The sequence below is a fragment of the Nanorana parkeri genome, unplaced genomic scaffold, assembly GCF_000935625.1.
Source record: "Nanorana parkeri isolate BGI_ZX_2015 unplaced genomic scaffold, ASM93562v1 scaffold64, whole genome shotgun sequence".
Classification (NCBI taxonomy): Eukaryota; Metazoa; Chordata; class Amphibia; order Anura; family Dicroglossidae; genus Nanorana; species Nanorana parkeri.
Window position 1 is genome coordinate 2785200 of NW_017306332.1, and position 23662 is coordinate 2808861.

The 23662-nt window shown below is 42.1% G+C and overlaps 2 protein-coding genes across 2 annotated transcripts in view; one reads left to right on the top strand and one right to left on the bottom strand.

Annotated features, from left to right (window-relative positions):
* DNAH11 (dynein axonemal heavy chain 11) overlaps positions 1-5401 on the top strand; it is a 216756-nt gene extending 211355 nt beyond the window's left edge. The window contains exons 79-83 of the mRNA XM_018576316.1: positions 3316-3498; positions 3571-3686; positions 4104-4216; positions 4711-4851; positions 5147-5401. Of these exons, the coding sequence (XP_018431818.1) occupies positions 3316-3498; positions 3571-3686; positions 4104-4216; positions 4711-4851; positions 5147-5394 (801 nt within the window). The 3' untranslated portion in view covers positions 5395-5401. The remainder of the gene's footprint in view (positions 1-3315; positions 3499-3570; positions 3687-4103; positions 4217-4710; positions 4852-5146) is intronic.
* Positions 5402-7877: 2476 nt separating this feature from the next.
* On the bottom strand, positions 7878-23002 carry CDCA7L (cell division cycle associated 7 like). The gene is made up of 8 exons (XM_018576317.1): positions 22886-23002; positions 19012-19323; positions 15964-16035; positions 14890-15075; positions 13903-14037; positions 13614-13763; positions 9773-9909; positions 7878-8071 (listed from the first exon to the last, which is right to left on the bottom strand). The coding sequence occupies exons 1-8, from the start codon at positions 23000-23002 to the stop codon at positions 8041-8043; spliced, it is 1140 nt and encodes a 379-aa protein (XP_018431819.1). The 3' UTR covers positions 7878-8040.
* Positions 23003-23662: the final 660 nt, after the last annotated feature.

Sequence of the window (23662 nt, forward strand, 5' to 3'; positions counted from 1 at the left end):
GGATTTTTCACCCCTTTCGAGAAAATGTTTGAAGCAACAAGCCCTATGTTTACTCCCTGTTTTTACCAAACCAAACAAGGGGGATTCTTTTCTACCCCTATGTTAACAGCAAACATTGTATTGGTTCCCAAGCTAAATAAGACCCTCATCACTAGTCAAATCAACAACCAATCTCATTTAATCATCACCTGATCGCCGTCCTTAATATTGATCTCAAGATACCTGTGAAAGTTCTAGCCTTCAGACAGAACACTTTTCTCACCCAGCTAAAAAAGAAAAAAACAGGCTGGCTAGATCCCAAGTGGCAAGCAGAAGACCATATTCAAAGAATATGATATCTTAACCACTTGGTCCGCTCCCACTCACAGGAACTTCTGCCATTATCCCTGGACATCGTGGTAGCAGTATTACATCATTTAGGATTCAGTCCACACTTTGTGTTGGATATCGGCCCTCTACAGTCTTTCCCAGGCAAGATGTAAGTATTACAGATTTGAATCTTCTGTTTCCCATCCACCCAGGCAGGGTTGCCTACTCTTGGCCAATCCTATTCATTTTTGCACTTGAACCTTTGGCTGAAGCTATACAAACAAACATGGCCATTAAAGTTGAGGAAACACCGGGAGTTGACCACAAAATCACAATGTTTGCAGATGACATTTTACTGTCTCTGACCTCACTGCATATTTCCCTCTTTAACCTGCTAAACACAACCCTGAGTATGGATCACTCTACTGAGCTAATTTCCTACCGGCATCTAAATTCCCTCCTTGATTCTTGGCAACTCTTCCTGATTTTATGTCTTGGCTGCATACATGCCGTCAAGGGGCACGTTTAGACCCAGAATTAACTAGGACATCTTATCTTCTCCAAAGCTAGCAGGTGGCTTAGCAGTGACTAACATTTAACAATACTATCTAGCCACAAACATTTCTCTCTCCTCCCACATCCACACCATCTTCATTTACAGGCCACCTTTGATTTCAGTCCTGATATCACCACATCTTACTCTATTAAAATTTTCCCTTTTCCTTCCCGATAAAGACTTCCCTGCTCAATGCAAGTGGTGGCAAGAGCATGGCTTTCATGATTTTTACTCTGTTCTCTCTCAATGGTGTTCAAACCATTCAGCAGCTCTGGGATATGTATGCTATGTCCAAATCAGACATTTTATATAATACATACTGTAAGATTACATCCCATCTTACATGTTTTTCAAAAGCGAATGCTGCTCAGACTTCTGGCCTGATATCCTTAATGTATGCTTTTTTGCATGTCAAATTTTTATTGAAAAAAAAAATAATAGAAAGAAATCAATACATAAAGATCCATCGTTAGTACGTTTCAAAGAATATGTTTCAGTTCGCAGACTGAGATCTATACACGTAGATTTAAGTATATGCACACACTAAAGAAAAACAATAAAAACAATAGAAAAGATTGCTTAATGTATGCTTTTATAGTACCTCCAAAAGGCACAGGAGCATATCAGACTCATTGGGCAATTGAGCATAACTTCCTGCTGACACCTGAAGATTGCCAAGGTCTCTAGAAATATTCAGATTTTAGAAAACTCATATGAAGCCCTCTACTGGTTTTATTACACCCCAGCTTGTTTGGCACGCTTTATCTCCACATACCTTTCCACGGAAGTTCTCACCCAGGCACAAGGACACACATTTGGTGAATTACATCTTTCCAGACTCTCCCTGCTAGAGGTTCCGATTTCCCATCAAATTCTACACTATGGAGGCGCCCTTTTTCGTTCCTTGTTTCTTAACTACCTCCGGGCCGGCCGTATTAAAAAAAAAAAAAAAAAAACGGCCGTCCGGGAGCTCTCTAGATCTGAGCGGGCGTCTTTAGACGTCCGCTCAGACACGCCCCCTCACGCGCGGGAAACGGCCGATATTTACAAACAGGCAGCGATGCCTGTTACCATACAAGCGATCCGCCGGCTTTAGAGCTGGCGGATCGCGTGTATGGGGTGCCGATCGGAACACACACAACAACCCCCCCACCCCCACATAGGGGAGTTTAATTAGTGCCCGTATGTGATAGCAATAAAGTTTAGTGGGGGGAAAAAAAAAGGAAAAAAAAATGTAAGTCCCTCCCCCAATTTTTTTTAAAGTTACACATAAAGAAGAAAAAATGAATGTAAAGTCCCCACCCATACATACACGCATGCAAACATGCATCGGGGGCGCATACGTGCCAAAAAGACGATTGCGCCCATTACGCCGCACATGTTACATATCGCCGCGAATGTCGGAGTGAGAGCAATAATTGTAGGGCCATCAATCACTGATAACACTAAACTGATGAGCGGTAAAAGCTTTTAAAGTGTCGCCTATGGCCAATTTTGGGTATGGTAGTTTTCTGCGATTTCGCGGGTGCACGCAATTTTAAAGCTCGACATGTTTGTTGTCTATTTACCCGACGTGACCCGATCTTTTATATTTTACCAAAAAACTGGGTAATCATAAATGTTTCCTAACAATGTAAAAAAAAAAATTTTTATTTTTCCTAATTATAGTAAAAAATAAAAACCAGCAGTGGTGTTTAAATACCACCAAAAGAAAGCTCTATCTGTCCCCAAAAAATGGTATACAATTCGTTTCAGTACAGCGTTGCATGACGGAATAAACGTCAGTCAAAGTACCGCAGCGCTGAACACTAAAAAATGGCCTGGCCAGGAAGGGGGTCTGAACACCTGATCTTGAAGTGGTTAAATACACACCAGTGTACATTCTGCGTAGGGTCTGCATGGGTTTCCACCAAGATCACTGCTTTAATTTGTAACCAAAACACAAATGTATGGATTATCTGTGTAATACATCAGTGATGTACACAGCATATAATAGACATAAAAAATAACACATTGATTATAACAGTATTAGATCAGTTGGGGTAGGCCAGTACCACATCCGTATAAATCAATTACTGAATATAGAAAAGACAAATAATGTCTGACAATGTTTTAAGAAAATCACTTTATATTTAAAACTACTAAAACAGACATGCCAGCATGGACCTCTCCACATATGTGGCAGCATATTTATTCAGGTCTATTGGGAGGCCTTTGCTCCCCTATTACCTCTATCCATATATAATCGGGACATCGAATTTTGCTTTCTGGGAACAATAAAGAAGCTTTGTTGGACGCATGGATATTACTGCTTACCTGGGTACGGATAGTTTTCAAATTGAACATTTGTAATATGTACCAGCTGTATTTCTTGGTTACAACAAATATATTCCAATATATAGATTGTTTTATATGGAAAAAGCATTTACCGTCTATTCTTTTCTTTGCAGGTGAAAAACGTTTTGGATGACATTTTGGAAAAGCTTCCAGAAGAATATAATTTGCAGGAGATAATGCAGAAGACCACAGAGAGGAGTCCATACATCCTGGTCTGTTTCCAGGAATGTGAGAGAATGAATATCCTTATGAAAGAGATCCGGAGGTCATTAAAAGAACTTGACCTGGGACTGAAGGTCAGTTGGCTTTACTGAAGCTCATTTCATAACTTGAAAGCCAGTAGCACTGACATGACTTTGTCTTTCTAGGGGGAGCTCACCATCTCCTCAGATATGGAGGCTCTGCAGACTGCACTGTACTATGACAGTGTTCCTGACTCTTGGACAAAGCTGGCATATCCATCAACATTTGCTCTAGGGCACTGGTATTTAGCAATCTTTTCTTTATGTATACTGCGCTGTTAAAACACATGGTGACTAATATTACAATGATGTTCAATTAGATAAATGTATATTTAATTAGCAATCCAGGCCAAATGTTTTTCTAGTGTTAAAATGGCCATACTCTATGAATTTTGGCTGGTTCTTGATGAACCAGATGAAATTAATTTGATGGGTGGCCATCAGCACCTTTCTATCCGGCATTATTCAATCTGAAAATTGAGGGAGCCAAAAGAAAAATTTTAGGGCACGCCCGTCACTCTCAGAATACAGTAGCCCAGCTGGAGATTTGTCCATCTACACTTTTATATTGCGCAAAATAAACCTTCCACCTAGGATGTATCGTACCATATCACTGATTTTTAGTTCCAGCTTTAAGAATTGTAATACATCATTCCTAGGATTACTGATCTGCTGCTGCGATGTCGAGAACTGGATATGTGGACACAGGATTTGGTGTTACCAGCAGTCGTCTGGCTTTCTGGATTTTTCAACCCACAATCCTTCTTAACAGGTGAATTTCCCTAGAAGCCTTTTAAGTGCCATTTTTTGTTAACAGTGCTTTTAATAACTTGAACCAGATGAAAATTCATAGCTGAGCTATAGCAAATATCTTTACAACTAGTGAAAAAGGCCAACTTTAACCAAAAGTAATTATATTAGATAAACCCTGGCCTGACCACATATTGTTTGTCTCTCTCTGGGAAGACGTCGCACTTGTACGCAGGAACATGCTCACTATTGATGGCTTTCAGTGGTAAGCGCATAGGCACGCTTGCCAATTTCTTGTATGGCATCAGAAATGATATTGCTAAGGAGGAAATATTTTGATTGGACTCCGACTTACTTTATGGGGTGTAGGTGGTAAATGTTATTAGGCCGAGGTTTAATTTTCTACATTTTAAGAAGGTGGATTCCAATGTGGGGACTGATTCTTTACTGGTATACAATAAACTTTATTGGCATTAAAAGATCACTTGAAGAAATTCAATTTTTATCTTTTCCCAGCAATTATGCAGAGCATGGCACGGAAGAATGAGTGGCCATTGGATAAAATGTGTTTAACGGTTGATGTGACAAAGAAGGCAAAAGATGACTTTGGCCATCCTCCTCGTGAGGGAGCATATATTCATGGACTGTTTATGGAAGGTAAAAATATGCCAATTATTGTCACATCCTAGTAAGGAAAGAGCAAGTCATTTGTATTAAAATAAAACATGCACTGCACTAGCCCACATCGGCTTCTGTAGGTTAGATGTTCTATGCTATCATTGTTTTTCATTAAGAGCACAGCTGATGTCACCTGTACAGTTATAGACAATAGCTGTCACTTTGTCTTGCTCTTGTGTATGGTTGAATGCCAAAGACATTAGAAAACAGAATTTGATTTATTATTTTGGATGTAATTATGTACAAAGCAGTTTTACGGACTTTGTCTTTTTAGGTGCGAGGTGGGACATCCAGGCAGGTGTGATATCCGAGGCTCGTCTCAAAGAGCTGACCCCAGTCATGCCTGTTATCTATGTCAGAGCAATTCCAATCGACAAACAAGAATTGAAGAACATGTATGACTGTCCCGTGTACAAAACTAAAATCAGGGGCCCAACCTATGTGTGGACATTTAACCTGAAGACCAAAAAGAAGCCAGCCAAATGGGTTCTAGCAGGAGTGGCCTTGCTGTTAACAATTTAATTCCAAATGTCAGATCTGCTATTTGTATCACTGGCAAAACTTTAATGTTACATCCAAAAATGGGTCGTGTAGAAGAAGCCTAAAAACCACATACTGGGCAAAAGTTTACATTGGGGTGTGCTTCATAGTAATTAGTGCTAGTTGTGACACACCTCTCTACAGCTATACTTGTTATTTTGCTAAATCAACAGTTACAAACTTATTTAAAAACAGAAGAAGCATGCCTGGATTATTTGCAGAACTTCTAGAAAAAAAATATATTAAATGCATACTTAAGCATCTTCCCCATGGCTGCTTGCAGGAGCCTAAGAGTATATGACCTGTGCCTTGATTTGTTCTAGCTGCCTAGATCAGAGGTCTCTGTACCACAGAGCACTTGGCGCTCTATAAAAAAGTGATACGCAGATCAATGTAGCTCCCCCCCAATCCTGCCACCCTTTTAATTTATGGGGTCACCCCATCTCCTTTCCATGCCAGAAAAGGACTAGGCAAACACGGTGAGAGGCAAATAAGAATAGAGAATAAGGCGGAATACAAAGCACATGAATCTATTTATTGATTGGGAAATGGGAACAATGCTATATACAATTACTTTGCTGTAGAATTCAACTTTAAAACTTCTGTCATTTTACCAAAACTACTTCTAAAAAAAAATGACCGTCCCTAATCTGGAAAATATTATTCAGAACTATATATAAAAATCAGTATACATTTTTTCATGGAGGTATAAAAATTGTAAAAAGAATTATAGAATTTACAGACAATACATTCAAGGTAAGCGAAAGGTTATGGATCCTTTAGCCAAGCTGAAAGAGGAAAAAAGAAATCATGAAATTCAAAGTGACGTTAATTGCAGCTTTAAAAGCACTAAAAATACTAGAAGCTTCCTATGTTCTCTTCTATTAGACTCAGGAGAGAGGCACACGTGTGCAAGATTAGAGCAGAGGTTCACCTCACACAGGTTGTCCAACCATCTCCTGCACTGCTAAAATCCCTCCAGTCCAAACTACTGTTTTATGGACTTGGTAACAAACGGGAACTGTAATCACTCCCAGCTCTCATTCCACTGTTATCAGTAACACATTTGTGAAACTAACTTCCTCACCTCCTGATGTGGTGACAACTGTAGTGAACACCAGGACAAATATAGGAGGGTGAAGCTCAGCAGCAGGGACACAAAAAGCATAATACCAGATAGGGGTTCCTACCCTTCCACACAGTCTATCCAAACCTAAAACAGTAGCCTTCAGCTTTAGATACACAAAGTTCCTTTACAAATGTGTGACTTGTAGCACAATGACATGAGGCAACTGTCACAGTACTAAGGGAATCAAATCTCAGTGTTTTTGAGTCCTAATGCCTTACTACCTACCACAGCTCACACATAAAATCATGGGAGGTTTCTGGTAGATCAGAACTTGTCAACAGCAGCCCAAACTGTTAAAGTTCAGAGTAATCTGTAAGGTGCTAAACCAAGTGTGTACTAATATTTACCGTGAACCTGTAAGGACAGAAATATGGGTGCCGTCATTGCAGTCTTGGTATTAAAGATATAGGCTCCATCACTGGCATCTAGATCCTGGCTTTACAAACTAGTATTAAAAGTATGCAGGGCAGGCGTTCAGACTTCACTGGTTACATGCTTTTTCCAGGACAGCAGAGTCAATAGCACATATTCTGTTCTTGGAAAAAATAGGATTTTTGTACTCACCGTAAAATCCTTTTCTCTCCGTTCATTGAAGGACACAGGGCAACAGATCGTAGATCCTGAATGGTAGGGTATATCGCCACCTGCAGGAGTAGGACGCTAGGCACATAACAAAAAGACAAGACAGCCTAGGGGCGGCCCCTGCTGGTGGCCCAACCCCTCACTTGCTGACAAGTCTCCAGTAAGTAACAAGCAGTTAATGTCCAGAACCAAAACCAGATACTCCAGGCGTGGCGAAGGCACCAGACAAGACTTTCGCAGGTTCAGAAGCCACCCGAACTCCTCCAAGGACCGCACCGTGACCCCCCCAGGGCCGTCACCATGGAAGAATGCTACTCTGCCCGTAGGAGCAGATCTTCCAGGTACCCCACGATCGAAACACCCCGACAACGCAACAGCGCCAGAATCGGGGCCAGCACCTTGGTGAACACACGTGGAGCCGACACTAGGATCTACAATCATCCAGCCTGTCGCCCTGGGGACACTTGCTAGAAGAAAAATCAAGTCAAACGGAAGAAAGGAAAAAAATTCTTCAGAGAAAATTTTTTAGCTCCTTACTCCTGACGCTAGGCAAAAAACTGGAGACTTGTCAGCAAGTGAGGGGTTGGGCCACCAGCAGGGGCCGCCCCTAGGCTGTCTTGTCTTTTTGTTATGTGCCTAGCGTCCTACTCCTGCAGGTGGCGATATACCCTACCATTCAGGATCTACGATCTGTTGCCCTGTGTCCTTCAATGAACGGGAGAGAAAAGATGCCTGCACCTTTAGAACTAAGTCACAAATGGAAGCTTTTTTTTATGCACAGGTTAGCGTTAGGTAGAGAGTGAGATTAGGAGCTTAGGGAATAGAATGACAAGAGAATCTACATTCTGGCACAATGCAGATGCGTTTATGGGATGTACAAATCCATTCTTCTATGAAAAGCCTCCTGAAATTCCTCTTCACTCGTTCTCCGCCAATCGCTTTTGTAAGCTGAAAGTGAAAAAGCAAATCAAATGAAATCAGAATGCTGCAAAAACAAAGAAGAAAACAGCTATAAATTAACGTTATGTATAAAATGTAATTAAAATTAATTTGTGCAGAAATCTTTTTTAAAACCTATGATATTTATTGTTTTGTATTATAAAAATGGATTACCTTGAGCACTACATTTTGTGGATTAACCATTTATAGTCTTTTGTAAAAATTTGCAGTGTGTTTAAATTAAAGTGGATAATGAAAAAGTTACTTGTAAATAATCAGCTTTCCTGTATATAAAAATTAAATCTGATTTCCAATAGTTCCTAATATCTCAGTGCATCTAGTGGTTTAACAGTGGTAATGAATTCTGGTCCTCGAGTGTCCCTAATGCCTTCAATTGTAAAAACAAAATCGATCAAGGCAACCAGCATGAGTTGCTGTCAGTGACTGATCACTAGGGTGGCATGGCCATAACAGTGCAAGCTTTTTCATGTCTCTTCACAGACGGGATATCTGGAGTTATACTCTCTCGGATTACTACAGTTGTTCCCACATTTTAGTACACAAATGGGGGGGTGGAGGTTCCCCTCCCTGCCATCAGTAGGGTCAACCGATATCAGGCAACTGCCTGCTGTTCACATTTAGCTTCCAGCACAGCTGGATGTAAACAGAATAGAATAGAATATTGGTACCCGATATTGGTTATCGGTTCGAAAACAGAAAAAAAAAAGAAAAAAAACCATCAACCTCTACTCTGTGGTCCTTATAATGGTTGCATTAGGGCAGCCCAGAAAGGCTGTATACACATGGCAATGAACAAAAACAAACCTGCAGCACTCTAATCCAACACTAGTCGTAACCTAACGGTGCCCATACACTGCACGATTCTCGTACGAGAATCGTGGGAAATTTTTGACTGGTTTTTAACATGATCGAGAGACAACTGCCGAACGGGCCGGTGTGCGCACACTGCCCGTTCAGCATTGCAGTCATCGGAAGCCCGCCCCTCAGGGGTGCAGGCTTGCGATGATCGCAGGTACGATCTGCCTGTCCAAGATGGGCAGATTGTACGTTTTTTTAATTACTTTACAACCCTTGCAAGACAAAAGTCTTGCGAGTGTTGTACAGTGTATGGGCACCTTAACACTAGCCCTAATCTAACAAAAATCGATGCATGTGAGGCCAACATTGACACACTGTGCACCGCAATCTTATAACAAAAAACAAGGAGAGGATGTGGATGGGAAGGAGCTACAATTGGTTACAATTATTTCACAGAAATATTCTTACTATACAGGATTTATATCGCGCCAACAGTTCGCGCAGCGCTTTACAATATAAGGAAGACATTACAATCACAAGACAAGATGGTAAGGAGGGCCCTGCCCCTGAGGGCTTACAATCTAATAGGGAGGGGCAAGTGATACATTAGGAGGTAGCTGTGTGGGGATGAATTTTGAGAAAGTGATGGTTCAGTGGTTAGCTTGAGGTGGGATAGGCTTCCCTGAAGAGATGAGTCTTAAGGGATCTCCTAAAGGCAGTCAGAGTGGGAGATAGACAGACAGGATGGGGTAAAGAGTAAAATATTATGGACAAAAGCCTCTGTGGAGAAGAAGCTACAAGTATCATACAAAAGGAAGATATACAACCATAGAACACAGTAGTTAGTATGCAACAAAGAAAGCGGAAAGTGCTGGGGCTACACCTACTCACCTCTCCAGATATTCTTTGACATTGTCATGACCAGAAAATTTGGCCAGGTGAATGAGCATCCCTGTGGCACATCGACCATCTCTTTTGCGACAGTAGCTACAGTTGCAGATCTCGCGACATGGAGGACATATCCAATCCTATGATCAGATGGGGGAGGTATTGGTTTTTAATTTAAACAAACTTCACAACAGTCTTGGTTCTTTCTTTGAATGTCCATTGAAAGGAAACCTGTTACTACTAAACATTGGGACCAACAGGGACGTGTAGTTGTGCAAAGCTGAGTGGACATAATGACAAGCATGCAGCAAGTGTTCTGCAATAATCCTTTTTGATTCGCTTGGCCAGGTGAAAATGGTTGGCAGGCAACTAGCATTTTATAAATGAAATCGCTGATTATCTGCTCAGTTATATCTCCTATGACAGGTTTCTTTGCTAAAATGGAGAATAGGTTACCTAAAGGCTATATGTCTTATGCAAACGTATGTATGTAAACATTCTCAATGTTGGATTACTGGACAACTATGCAGTGTGTATGCTGCTAAAATCACTTCACAATCCACACAAATATATTCAATAGTGACAATTTCATCAACTTAAATTTACACGTTTGTCAATTAAGTATATATAAACTCTTACACAAACTAACGGCAGCTTGCATGGATATTGCCGATTTATAATAAGATAGTAAACCAGGAACTTTGTCTTACCTGTAAAAAACATTTCTTGGAGTACATCAAACGGACAGAGAGAATGAATTTTCAATGGATGGGTCAGTGACTTGTCACTGGCAAAGCTGTAAGACAACCCTGCATAACCTTGTGCCCTGTGATGTACTCGAAGACATGGGTTTAACTGGCAAAACAAAAATCCTGTGATCTTCACCGTACATCAAAGGACACAGGGAATTGATTCTTTAACTGATGGGACTTCCAAAAGCATTCCAACAGAGGGGTGGGCAACATCGCAAACAATGGCTATCAGACCCATGAAAACAAACTCTAACTCCAACAGGGAACCATAACAGAAGAGGACCGCAATTTAAAGGGCCATCAGAAGAACCTTGCGTCCAAAACTAGCATCAGCAGAGGCCACCTGGTAAAACATTGCAGTGTGAACAGAGGACCAGGTGGCCCTACAGATTTGGAAAGCTAAAGCCAGATGCTGGAGATCCCAAGAAGTACTAAACACTCCTACAATGCACCGTAACCAGAAACGGAGGGGGACTTTCTAGTTCTCCGAATCCACCTAGGTGGAACGAGAAGTTGGCTGCCCCATACGGTAACACTCAGGAATGACAAAGAGGTTAGAAGCTAGAGTAAAGAGATAAAACATGAAAAGCTTGAACTATGTCCAAACAGTGAAGAGAAATTTCTATGGGACGCTTCAGTACTACTTCATCCTTGTGGAATCCAGAAGAGGCACTTTACAAGTCAAGGCCTGAACACTGCTGGTGGAATGGTGTGTCCCAAAGAGTGCTTCTTAGGATGAAACTTCCTTGCTTCGCACCAAGCGATATAAACCTTCCAGGTGCAATGATAGACCTTGTGGGTGGTGAGCAGAAGCAAAGGAAAAAAAAGAGCTTCTGTGAGGCCTGTGAGGGTAAAATACTAGTCCTAGGGACAGTCGGTCTGAATGATCTGAAAGTGTGCACAGAGAGTCTGCCAGGTGTTTGACTACAACCATGTACCACAGTCTCCTGGGCCACTTGGGAGCAATAAGGTTGACCAGCCAGGTAGAAGGGACTTTTCTTCAGGACCCTGACGACTGAGGTAGTCCATCAGCCAAGGCTAGCCTAAGCAACATTCTTAAAAGGGACAGGATTCTCCCCAAAAATATTGTTAGGCCCCAGAGTCTGACATCCATGCCTATGATACACCATTGCCTGAGGGGGAAGACCCCGGTACTCATAACTATGGCGGTCGCTGTGGAGCTAACCCATAGGCAGCAGAAGTAACCCAGCACAGCAGTCGGCAAACATGTAGACTCCCTCAGCATGCAGAGTTGCAGCCTGTGTAGCCAGCTCAGTGTGAACAAAAAAGCCATATGGCACTCGCATGCAAAGTACAGGCACCATACACCCTCCCAGGGGCAGGTGCTAAATTTAAAAGACAGGGGGAATTGTGAATCCCCTGCTGCTGGAACCTCAATCGTGACCCACAGAGCGAAGGAACAGAAAATGAGTACCCGAGTAGGGACAAGCCCTGACTTACCACCTTCAGACTGTGCTGCCTAGTAAGCCTCCAGTCACTTAAAGGGGATATGCCCCATTCAGTCGTTGCTTTTCTGGTAGGTATGCCCCCCTAAGGTGGTCTTCAGGGACATGACTCCACCGAAATGGGCCAGAGCCCTGGACCTGTAAAGAATCCTGCATCAACTACACATGCTGCACATGTGTCAAGAAGAGTGCCCCATACAGGATCCTGTGCCTAAGTACAATACAGGCCAGCCTTGAATCTTCTTCTGGCGGGGACTGGGTATGGTCCAAGACTCTACTGAAAAGAAAACCCATCCAAACTGCTGCTGGTAGGTGCTGCATGGCTGTGTCCAATCACCTGAAGGTAGCTGCATACCCCATTTGTTGAAGCCTTAACTCCTTGTGTCCTGTGATGTACAATTAAGAAACTCCTCCCTCCCCATTTATATCTCCAAATATTATTCACACTTTTGTTGTTCCAGAAACCAGCTTCTCTAACAGGGTTATTGTTATTGGAGACGGATTTATTATACTTCGGCAGTGTCATTTACACCTCCGACTTCCTTTTTCCAGCTGCTTTAATAGAACTGAACCACAATAAAACCTGCCCCTGACCACTTCTCGACTGTGCGTCTGCTAGGAGTGAAAAATCTGTCTCCACTCAATGAAAATCTGTACAAAATCAGATCACAATCAAATACACAGAAAAACTGTTCTATAGACTTTGTTAAAGCTGAACTCCAGCCTTACCTTTTGTCATGCACAGTCATACAGACTCCTCCCCTTTACTGAATTTGCTTACTATGATTTAGCCACACACTGTGCGTTAGAAGCTGTAAGGCCTCGTTCACACCATCCTCAGTGTGTTCCGGCCCGATAGTGTTTGCAGCATTTTTTTCGGACCGGACCGTAGGCATTGATGTGCCTTGAGTTCCAGTGCAGCCGATCGCATTGCGGCCGGAGGGTGTGGCTGCGATCCAGCCACAAATCGGGCCGGAACGCACTGAGGATGGTGTGAACAAGGCCCAAGTCATATAGAGCTTGTCTCATTTCTTGCCTGGAGGATGTCCAGCATTATCTAGCTCTTTCCTCTCCAGCCTGACTGTTCCTGGTGTGCCGTTTCCATTTATCGAATTTCAGTTCTTTCAATCATGGAGGCTCAGCATCACATGTGGGCATTACCTAGTGCCGTCTGCATGCAAATACCACCTGCCTGGGAATGCCAAGTTCTCCGAGCTCACATCGACCCATCAAGGCATTCCGATTTTTCTATAACTCCTCCCAAGAGCCAAACTAATTCTTGCAACAAGGCCGAGGGCTCTTGAGAGCTGTGTACAAAACCATGCTGGATCCTCCCACCAGCCTTGACCAGCATGCATTGCATAGAGTAGCACAGAGGTCCAGTAATGACGTACTTGGATTTAGAATAAAGGTATATAGTGAAAATCGAAAGTTTTTATTTAAAAATGTATTTATCTAGTTGGTAAGGGAAGGGACCAGGGAGGGCAAAGTAGAAGCAGCTTAAACTCCAGCTGTAACCGACAGGCAGCATGACTTGCATCTAAATGTTTTGGTCATTTGTTTGATAATTGTCCCTTCGCGTCTCCTATAACATTCAAATTACTAGATTACGGTTTGACTACTTACAGGGTCTAGAAGTGCCTCTCTCACATCTTCTCCATAGCGATTTCGTAAACAGGGCCCACAGAACTGGCCTCTGACTCCGCCACAGCCAGGATTGCGGCAGAAGGTTTTTGTGTCTACTGTTTTTTGGCGACACTGATGACAAGTATTACCCTATAAAAGAGAAATGCCAAGTCAGTGTCTACAAGAAGAACCGTTGTATGCAGTGTAACTGTCCAAGAGACAGCCCACAATGCATTTACATACAAATCTATATTCCATATGAACTATAGAAACAATATGTAAACATTACCAGTATTTTGTCATAAACTTTGTCTTTAACGGTATCTGCGACATTCGCCAGCTCATCCTCTGTGATATCCTCTACTGGACGGTAGTTGTTGCCTTTTGATGACCTCCGCCTCTTCCGAATCTCTTCTTTTTCCTCCTAATACGGTTTTAACAACAAATGAATCTGGGGGAGCCAACAGATCTCCAACGCGGAGTTACATAGTTACATATAGTTACATAGTATTTGAGGTTGAATAAAGACATCAGTCCATCAAGTCCAACCTATTAGGATCTCATTCTAGGAGTACCCGTACCCCTGTATATTACGGTCCCTTAAGAAATCGTCCAAAAGTTTCTTGAACAATTCCACATTAATTGCTGAAATCACCGCCTGTGGCAGTGAGTTCCGGACACTAACTGATCTTACTGTGAAGAACCCCCTTCGCCCCTTGTGCTGGAATTTTTTTTCCACCAATTTTAGGTGGTGGCCTATAGTTTTTGTAATGGAGTTAATTTTAGTTTATCGCTAATGTTGTAAGATGTAGAGAGCAGTTGGTGCAGCATCATGGAGTGAAAACCATATGCAAAATACACTAGGTCATACTGTCAGGCATTTCTGCCTCATCTTAGTAACAGGGTTGCTGTAAAAGTCCCAAAGTCCCAAAACTGCCTGTACAGGAAACGTTTACCGTCCATGCAAGTCCACATTGTCAAAGCTTCAAAATCCTTGTCTGTGTTTATGTAAATCTTGACTCAGAAAAACCCCTTTAACCCCTTCATGACTGAGGCCCTTTTTTCATTTTTTGCACCCATGTTATATTCCACATTTAGCCAGAATTAAGAGACAAACAAGGAATCCACAAGAACAGGTGTACCATGAAAATCCTATAGGTCTATCCAACTACAAAATGCTAATCTGACAATTCAGGGTGGTGGGATATATGCCAGGCACATACTCCAGTGTTCTGCAGTATCCCCCAATCCAATAGAAGCTCACAATATTACTTACTTCACTCAAAGGACGCCTGTGAAAAGCCTTCTTCCCATATTTCTGGAGATGCTCTGCGAACTGCATGGCGGAAGCGGTAAAAGTTTCCAGGGCAAAGTTCTCTGGTGGTCGTGCACTTCTCGTGGGATTAGTGCGTCTTTCAACTGGACCCTCAGAAAAGGTTCTACGGCTTGTCTTCTTTTGCTTCTGGAATAAAATAAGTGATCAAAAATATATTAATAAAGCTCCTGTCCTTCTGTCAAACATAAGAATAAAAACATAACTGAGCAAGTTTATATAAAAAGTCTCAGGTTGTTTCCCTCAATTGTCCTCCATGAGCTGCTAGTTTCACACCTAAAAACCTGTATTTTAATTATTACAGGTATTTATATGGTGCCGACAATTTACAACGCGCTTTACACAGCGAAAATTCACATCAGTCCCTGCCTCAAGGAGCTTACAATTTAAAGGTCCTCCTCTCACATACACACATACTAGGGATGATTCAGAACGGAGCCAATTAACCTTCCAGCATGTCTTTGTATTATAAGCAGAATAAAAACCCAGCACTCAGATACTGCTCTCTAAGTGAAAGATGAAAAATAAATCCACGCCAGCCCGCATTCATCACCATGAAAAAAAGCAATAGTCTAGCGGGAGGTTTTAAGGATATTTTGTAATGAATATATTGCACCTCGAGTTTTTACATGATTGTAGTTTTTGTGGTCTGTACTGTTCCCTCGGAACAGGTATGTGAATGGCTGCCTTCCTAAAGGGTGATGTGGATGAGCTGAGCAGAGGGATATTGTACTTCTAACTGGCTCAGAACGGCAAACTGAAGGATGTTGGCATCTGCTGGGATCATTTTTTTGGGAAGGGCGGGTATTAGAATTATGTAAGAGCTAATGTATACAGATCACTGTTTTTGTGCTTTTTACCTTTAGAAGATATGAAGTTCATGCATTTTAGGTCAATGCTGGTGGTGAAACCAGTATCAGACCTGTGGGGATTGTTGAAGCTGGTTAACGAAGGCATGCTCTGAAATAAAAAATAATCTCTAGAAAGGAAAATAAACCGAAAATAAACCGAACTTACTGAAGGAGGAGGAGTAGGTTTCATTGGAAACAGGTCAGGAACAGAATGGAGTTCTGCAAGTAGCTGGGCCAGCTGCATAAGAAACAAAAAGAAAATTAGACCACAAAAGTGCCAGAAGACCGTGTATGAACAAGTGCCTCTCAAAAGTCAAAGTAACCCTGGAACTGATATCACAGTCATCAGAGACACCTTAGAGGTGTGTGCACCTGTGCATGTGTATTGTAGTTATGATTTATAATTAAAGAATTACATACACTATAATGCTCACGCATGGCACAGCGTGAGGGACACCAAGTGAGGTAGTCATTAATTCAGCATCTAAACACAATCACACATCCGGAATGCTTAGGAAACTCTACTAAAGCTGGCTATACACTGAGCAGTTCTTGATGAACCGGCCGAAACTCGTTCACTGGGTGGCCCTGTCTGCCGGCTCCCATCTGACATCCTTTCATTGAAAAGTCGAAGGAGCTGTTAGCTCCTTACTTGCTGAATGCAGCCAAGGCGCTCATACCCAAATACTGGCGATCCCCACAGATGCCCACCATTGCAGAATGGTTAACCCAAGTGGATAGACTAAGGTTGATGGAGGAACTCCATCACTCTAGCACAGATACATATACCACCTTCTATGCTACCTGGGCATGCTGGCTACACTTCAAAACAACTGACAGATATGCCTCTCTGCTGGTAACATCTCCAACGGCACCTAATGTACCATCCGACTAACTACACATGCTCACCTGGTAACACCCAGCGTGAGATGTATGCTCTTATAGCGGATCCTGGCAAAACCACACCCGAACCACCCCTCCTCGCCCGCCCCCCTTCCTCCCTTGTCATTGTTCGTGCCCCCATGTGCGTCTGGTGAAGGCTTATGGTTATTTCTTTATATTTACAATGAGTGACACATGTCGTTTATTATAAGTCTTGAGCTTACACCGCTTGTCTCGATGTAAACCACCATTGCCTTTGTATTGTTTATGTGTATGCTTTGGAAAACTCACAATAAACATTTAATAAGTAAAAAAAAAAAAGAAGAAAAGCCAAAGGAGCTGGGTGGAAAATTGTCAACCAAACAGTGCCTACATCAAATAGATGCAGACACCGTTAGGTATTTTGTAAGCCAGCGGGGCTGATTGTCAAAATACAATAGTTACAGCGCTATTTTAAAGTGGATGGAGGAGTCTAATAGATTTTTTTTTCTGTTTGTAAAAAAAAAAAAGAAAAAACACCTCTCCTAGTGTTTACGAAGCATAAGGGTTCAATTTATAATAGAGATTGGATACGGCTTTGTGCAGGACACTGCTGAGACTGCTTTACTTGTTTTTGAACAGGGGTCTCTAGCTCAATTCACTCGGTGGCCACCGGACACATTTTCTTCTCCCATGGGGGCCGCTTGCCAAATTCCATACTCCTGCAGCAGAAATCCCTAATCAGGGGTTTACAAGCGACAGCTGTCGCCCATTCAAGTTAATGATCAGGTGACAGTCACTGCATGTAAACGCCTCCACACCCCATGTAATGGTATGTGATATGATTACATGCAGTTAGAAAACAGTCACTCTCCTTGGACGCATTGATTGCGCATCCAGGGATAATGATTGATTCCTAATCTCATGTAATCATATCACATACCATTACATGCGGTGTTCTGGTATTTACATGCAGCAGCTGTCACCTGTTCATTAACTTGAATGGGTGATAGCTGCCGCTTGTAAACACCAGATTAGGGATTCCTGCAGCAGGAAACACAAATTCCTGACACAGAAATCCCTAAATCGCACCTAAACTTACAGGTATGTATGGGGCCTAATACACACACACACACAAATACAACCCCCGACCCTATATACACACACACACTAAAGCAGAATAATACACTTGCGTGTAAGGTGCGGTGTACCTGACTTGAGAGCCGGCTGCGGGCTGGTACTTTGAGACTCCTGTTTTAGAGTCCAAAAGCAACCAAAGCAAAAAGTACACTTGTAAAAGCACAACCTTGCACTTTGTAAATGGGTTGGATTATTTTGAAACTTATAAAAATCAAACCTCCCAAAACTACATCCATCATAAAAAACAGAGATGTGCGTGACATCAGTCATGGTAGTCCTCCAATGTAGGGCAAAGTGATAGTATCTCTGTAAAGCCCCCTTATATTCCCCTTAACTGTGCCTCCATTGCTGCCGCTTCCTCCTCCTCTGCTGGCAAAGAAACAGGCAGTGGCTAAAACCCAGAGAAGCAGTGATATCAATCCCTGCTCAAGTAAGAGTGTTTGGGCCTACCAATTGGCTGCTAGGCCCAGACACTGACACAGGGGAATATCTGAAAGTGCAGTGTGTTCGGACCCCTCATGCATGAAAAAGAAGCTGCAAGGAAGTGCAGGTGAGTACATGATGGGGGGGGGGGAATTGTGGCCTGGGTTGGCCTATGCAGAGACACAATCACTGTGACCTGCTTGGACAAGGGGACAGTCTCTCATTAGGCATAACAAATATTAAGCCAAGAGTCAATGACTTAGTACAAGCACATACACACAAGTTTCAGGAGACCGGATATGTACCTCTATGTTCCAGGTTAAATAAGGATAAGGACGACAGCACCAGAGCAGACATCTTCAAATACAGAAAGCCAATGACAGCTCTCTGTCTTGGCAGGTTGTATATGGCTCTGTATGCATGCATTTTTTTGGGTAGTTCGAGGTCACAAAAATGATTATGTATACGGTTTGGGTCTTTGGATAGAAGGGCTTAGCACTATAAGAAATATTATGTAGTACAGCTACAAAGCTGGAATTTCAGTTAATAGTAAAAAGAAGTCCAGCAATCCTTCCCCATGGCCGACATAATCGCTGTAGTTAGGAAGAGAGATATTCAGTGTGACAGCTTTGTCCTGACTAAACCAATAAGGAACCAAGAGAAGTGCTGACTTGAAGTGGATAGATCTTAGCAGAATGCCTGCTCCAAGGAAACGGCTACAATAATAAAGTTGTGTGATGTGCAGCTGCAAGATACCTGGTAAATTTACCTTTTAAACACAAATACATACCACGGCCTTGTTTTCTTTAATATTCATGGCCCGTTTAAGAAGAGCATTGGAGTCTTCCATGTTTGGCTGGTCATTTTCTCCTTCAGAATCAGACTCAGCATCCATTTTTTCCCCAGTTGTTGGAGCTTTCCTTTTAGCAGGCATTTTCTTTCTTCCTGCTTTTATTTTGGAAGCGTTCTTGTCCTTGCTCTCACACTTCTTGGTGGGAAACTGCAGAGCAATACGCAGTCCAAACCTCCTTTTTTTTGGTGGCAACGATTCCTCTCCAGTACAAGACCGTGCTGCACTTTCATGATCTTCATCATCCAACTCCTAGGAGAACATTGTAACATTAGAGGTGACACATGAAGATGAGAGTTCTACAGAGTTCTACACTGAGGACCTGAAACACATCCATGTTTGTAAATAATATTCCATATACCCAATGGGTCAGATATGTTCCATCCATCAGGCAAGGTGAGAATTCCATCTCGGCCAGCATGAGACAAGTTTCTTACATTGCTTTGTGACCCCCCCAGCCATTTTTTCCTTGTAAAAGAACTGGGAAAGTGAACAGTAAATCAAGTTTGCTGCAATGTGACGAGGCAGAGCTCAACACAGTGTACATTAGAAGCTGCTGCAAATCAGAGCCTGCCTCATTTCCTGGCTGGAGGACATCCAGCATTACCTAGCTCTTTCCTTCCAAGTCCACCCCTTATATATTTGATGGAGGCTCTGCATCACATCATCACTGAGCTTTTCCTAGAGCAGTCTACAGGTCTTCCACCAGCTCCACCAATCTAGGAAAGCAGACTAAAGGTGTGGGGTGCTGGATCTCTTAAAGCAGTAGGTGCTCTTGGCCAAGTCTGAACTCGTATAGAGAAAAAGAATATCTCTAGGCAGCTGTCCCAGCAGTGGTGGCCAAAAGTCAGGTATTTGCTGGAGTAGGGACTGAATGTGCAAGGAAGAGAGCGCCAAAAATAGAAAAAGTCAAGATTCAATTTTATTCAGATATATCATAAAGCGTCAACACATTTTGGGGCAGTACAATTGGGGCATGGTGCTGTTGGACAAAGTGTGTACTGGATTGATACAATTAGAGGCATCCTGATGGGTGACCGCTCCAGATGATGGTTAAGTCTTTTCAGTCCAGTATGCCACACTGTCTTTGCTCAACAGTATCAAGCCCTGATGGAGGGGGGCTTTGAATCCTGGAAACACATGAACTTTTTGTGATACAACAGTGTGAATAAAATGGAATCTGGACTTTATACATTCTGCTTTTGCAGTTTATTCTTGCACACACAGTCCACCCATCAAGGCATTTTGATATTTGCACACCTCCTTCCAAGTGCATGCCCAATGCTTGCATCAGGGCTGAAGACTCTTGAAAGGAGCACGGAGCACTGCCGCTCTACCCACCAGCCATGAACTGTCTGCATTGAATTATACTGCTACGTATGCCCTCACTTTAGTGGAAATAACATAATGAAAACAAACAACATTCCATAATTCATATCACACACCATAAAATATAGACAAAAAGTTCAAAAGAAAACTGTTACGGTACACACAATAAAATATAATATATATAGTATACATGATTTCACCTTTCTTCACTCATTTTTTTTAAATTCAACTAGTTCCCTTTAATAAAAATAAAAAGATGAAAAAAACATTTGGTAGAAGGTCTATAAATAGATCTTCTGGTGCACCAAAAGAAACTTGTGTAGCGTACTCCATATTAATATTTCATTGTACCATCAGTGGTTGGACTTTGTCCCTCTGAGGAAGAAACCTGTCAAGGAGACATGTGGCATACCTGTACATCTGCATAGCACGGTAATTTTGAATCCCAGCGTCACGATGTTGGATGGCAGACGCCATACATTATATCTAAAGTCTCCTGTACCATATGGGCAGTATGGAGACAGCGGTCCTTAGTGGGAGGATGCTGGGATATAAGCAAAAAGTTCACAAGCACTGATGCCTATGAATATTCTACGGGGATTGCTGTATGGATGAATGTGCCTGCATATGTACTGGAGCGTTGTGTATGAGCTCAGCATTATGTACATAAACCCCTAAAGACCTAGAGTGGAGAATCAGAAACACATATAGAGTATTATAACAGGGTGTTGACACACATGCTCCAATGCCAACAATGGATGAGGATAATCAACTTGCCATCAATTTAAGGATTTGATTATAATTTGTTTGGAGTGCAAGGCAGAAATGTATATATCTGCTGTCGCCGAACTTTGGAGAATATAGCACGGAATACCAGGATTACTGTGGTATGCTTTTGAAATGGATATTTAGACTGATGAAATATTAACGGTTCGTCTATATTTCTCTGGATATAATTCACGTTTTTGTTGCAGAATTACACACACACACATAATACTGTGCAAAAGCTTTAGGCAGATGGGAAAAAATGCTGTAGAGAAAATTCAAAGTGTCAATAGTTTATTTTTTAACAAAATGGAAAGTACATTTATAGAAGAGAAATCCAAATCAAATCAATATTTGGTGTTACCCCCCTTTGCCTTCAAAACAGCACCAATTCTTCTAGGTACACTTGTACACAGTTATTGAAGGAACTCGGCAGGTAGGTTGTTCCAAACATCTTGGAGAGCTAAGCAGAGATCTTCTGTGGATGTAGACTGCTTCAAATCCTTCTGTCTCTTCATGTAATCCCAGACAGACTCGATAATGTTGAGATCGGGGCTCTGTGGGGGCCAAACCATCACTTCCAGAACTACTTGTGTTCTTTACACTGAAGATAGTTCTTAATAACATTGGTTGTATGTTTGGGGTCGTTGTCCTGCTGCAGAATGAATTAGGGGCCAATCACACGCCTCCCTGATAGTATGGCTTGATGCATAAGGATCTGCTTGTATTTCTCAGCATTGAGGACACCATTGATCCTGACAAAATCTCCGACTTCATTAACAGAAATGCAACACCAGACTTGCAAGGAACCTCCACCATGCTTCACTGTTCCTGCAGACACTCATTATTGTACCGCTCTCCTGCCCTTCGGTGAAGAAACTGCCTTCTGCTACAACCAAATATTTCCCATTTTGACTCATCAGTCCAGAGCACCTGCTGCCATTTTTCTGTGCCCCAGTTCCTATGTTTTCATGCACAGTTGAGTTGCTTAGTATTGTTTCCACATCAGAGGTATTGTTTTTTGGCTGCAAGGCCGCAGAAAAATGGCAGCAGGTGTTCTGGACTGACGAGTCAAAATGTGAAATATTTGGCTGTAGCAGGAGGCAGCTTGTTCGCCGAAGGGCTGAAAGCCGTACAATAATGAGTGTCTGCAGCAACAGTGAAGCATGGTGGAGGTTTCTTGCAAGTCTGGGGCTGCATTTCTGCCAATGGAGTTGGAAATTTGGTCATTTAAAATCAAAAACATAAAATTCAAAATACCAACAACATTATACAAAGCCATCCACAACTCTGTCCCAACTACATCTCCAACCTCATCTCAAAATATAACCCAAACTATCCTCTTCGACCACCTGCTATCTAGGTCCTCCCATCCTCTGGAACTCCTACTGACTACCACAACCCATGCGGCTCCTAATCTGTCTGCCTTTAGGCGGTCCCTGAAAACTCACCTCTTCAGGGAAGCTTATTCAACCTCCTCTTAAAAACTGCACATTACTCCCTTAATTGCTCACCCCTTACTGTTATTACCTTCTGTATCACTTCCCCTCCTTGTAGGTTATAAGCTCTCAAGAGCAGGGTCCTTCTATCCCATTTGTATGGTATTGTAATCTAATTATACTGTCTACCCATATGATGTAAAGCGCTGCACAAACTGTTGGCGCTATATCAATCCTGTATAATAGTAGTAATAATCAGTTCCCATTGTTTCAGCGGGTACTGGTACAAAGAGTTTGAGCCCTCCTCCCAGAATATGGTATCCCAGCACAAAGCTTCGGAACACCATTAGCTCATAATACTCTGGTTTCTCAGAGGGCTTGTTACAAGTCAACCACATTACCATCAGCTGAGGAGTTTCACATCTTTAAGAGATCCAACAATATTAATCTCTTTACCTGTTGATCTTTGTCCTTCTCTTTTTGTGGCAACCTTTCTAATGCACCAGTGTCTGAATCACAGTCTTCTGGAATACTTTTACGCAGCTTTTTGGTTTTGTACTTTCCACGAAGAACGGGTTTCTGCGCAAAAAAAAAAGGAAATCGTATAAGATGATGTATTAGAAGAGGACATCTTCTATAGTTACATCCAATATGGCCCCCAGACTTTCCCCATCCTGGGCAAATTTGGCCTTCTGCAATCAAGAAATTAAATCTCTTACCAGTAGTCCTTTAAAAGGTTAACTATAGAGATTTGAACACTGTTCTCGTGCCTCCAATTATCTCATTAAATATCTCCATTAACCTGACTTTTTTTTATCATCCTTCTATTCCAGTAAATGCTTCAGAACCACATTTGTAAAACTGTGGAATGAGAATCTTCACAGACGAGGAGAAAGTCCATATAATGATTGGAAAATATAGGGTTGGTTTTCCAATTGGACATTAAAAAAAGGGAGTACATTTTCTTTTACCAGGAATTGATACTGATGACAATACAGTCTTGCTGATATCGTTGTCCTTCTCCATACCAGTGTTCATGCTCTTAGTGACAGGATCAT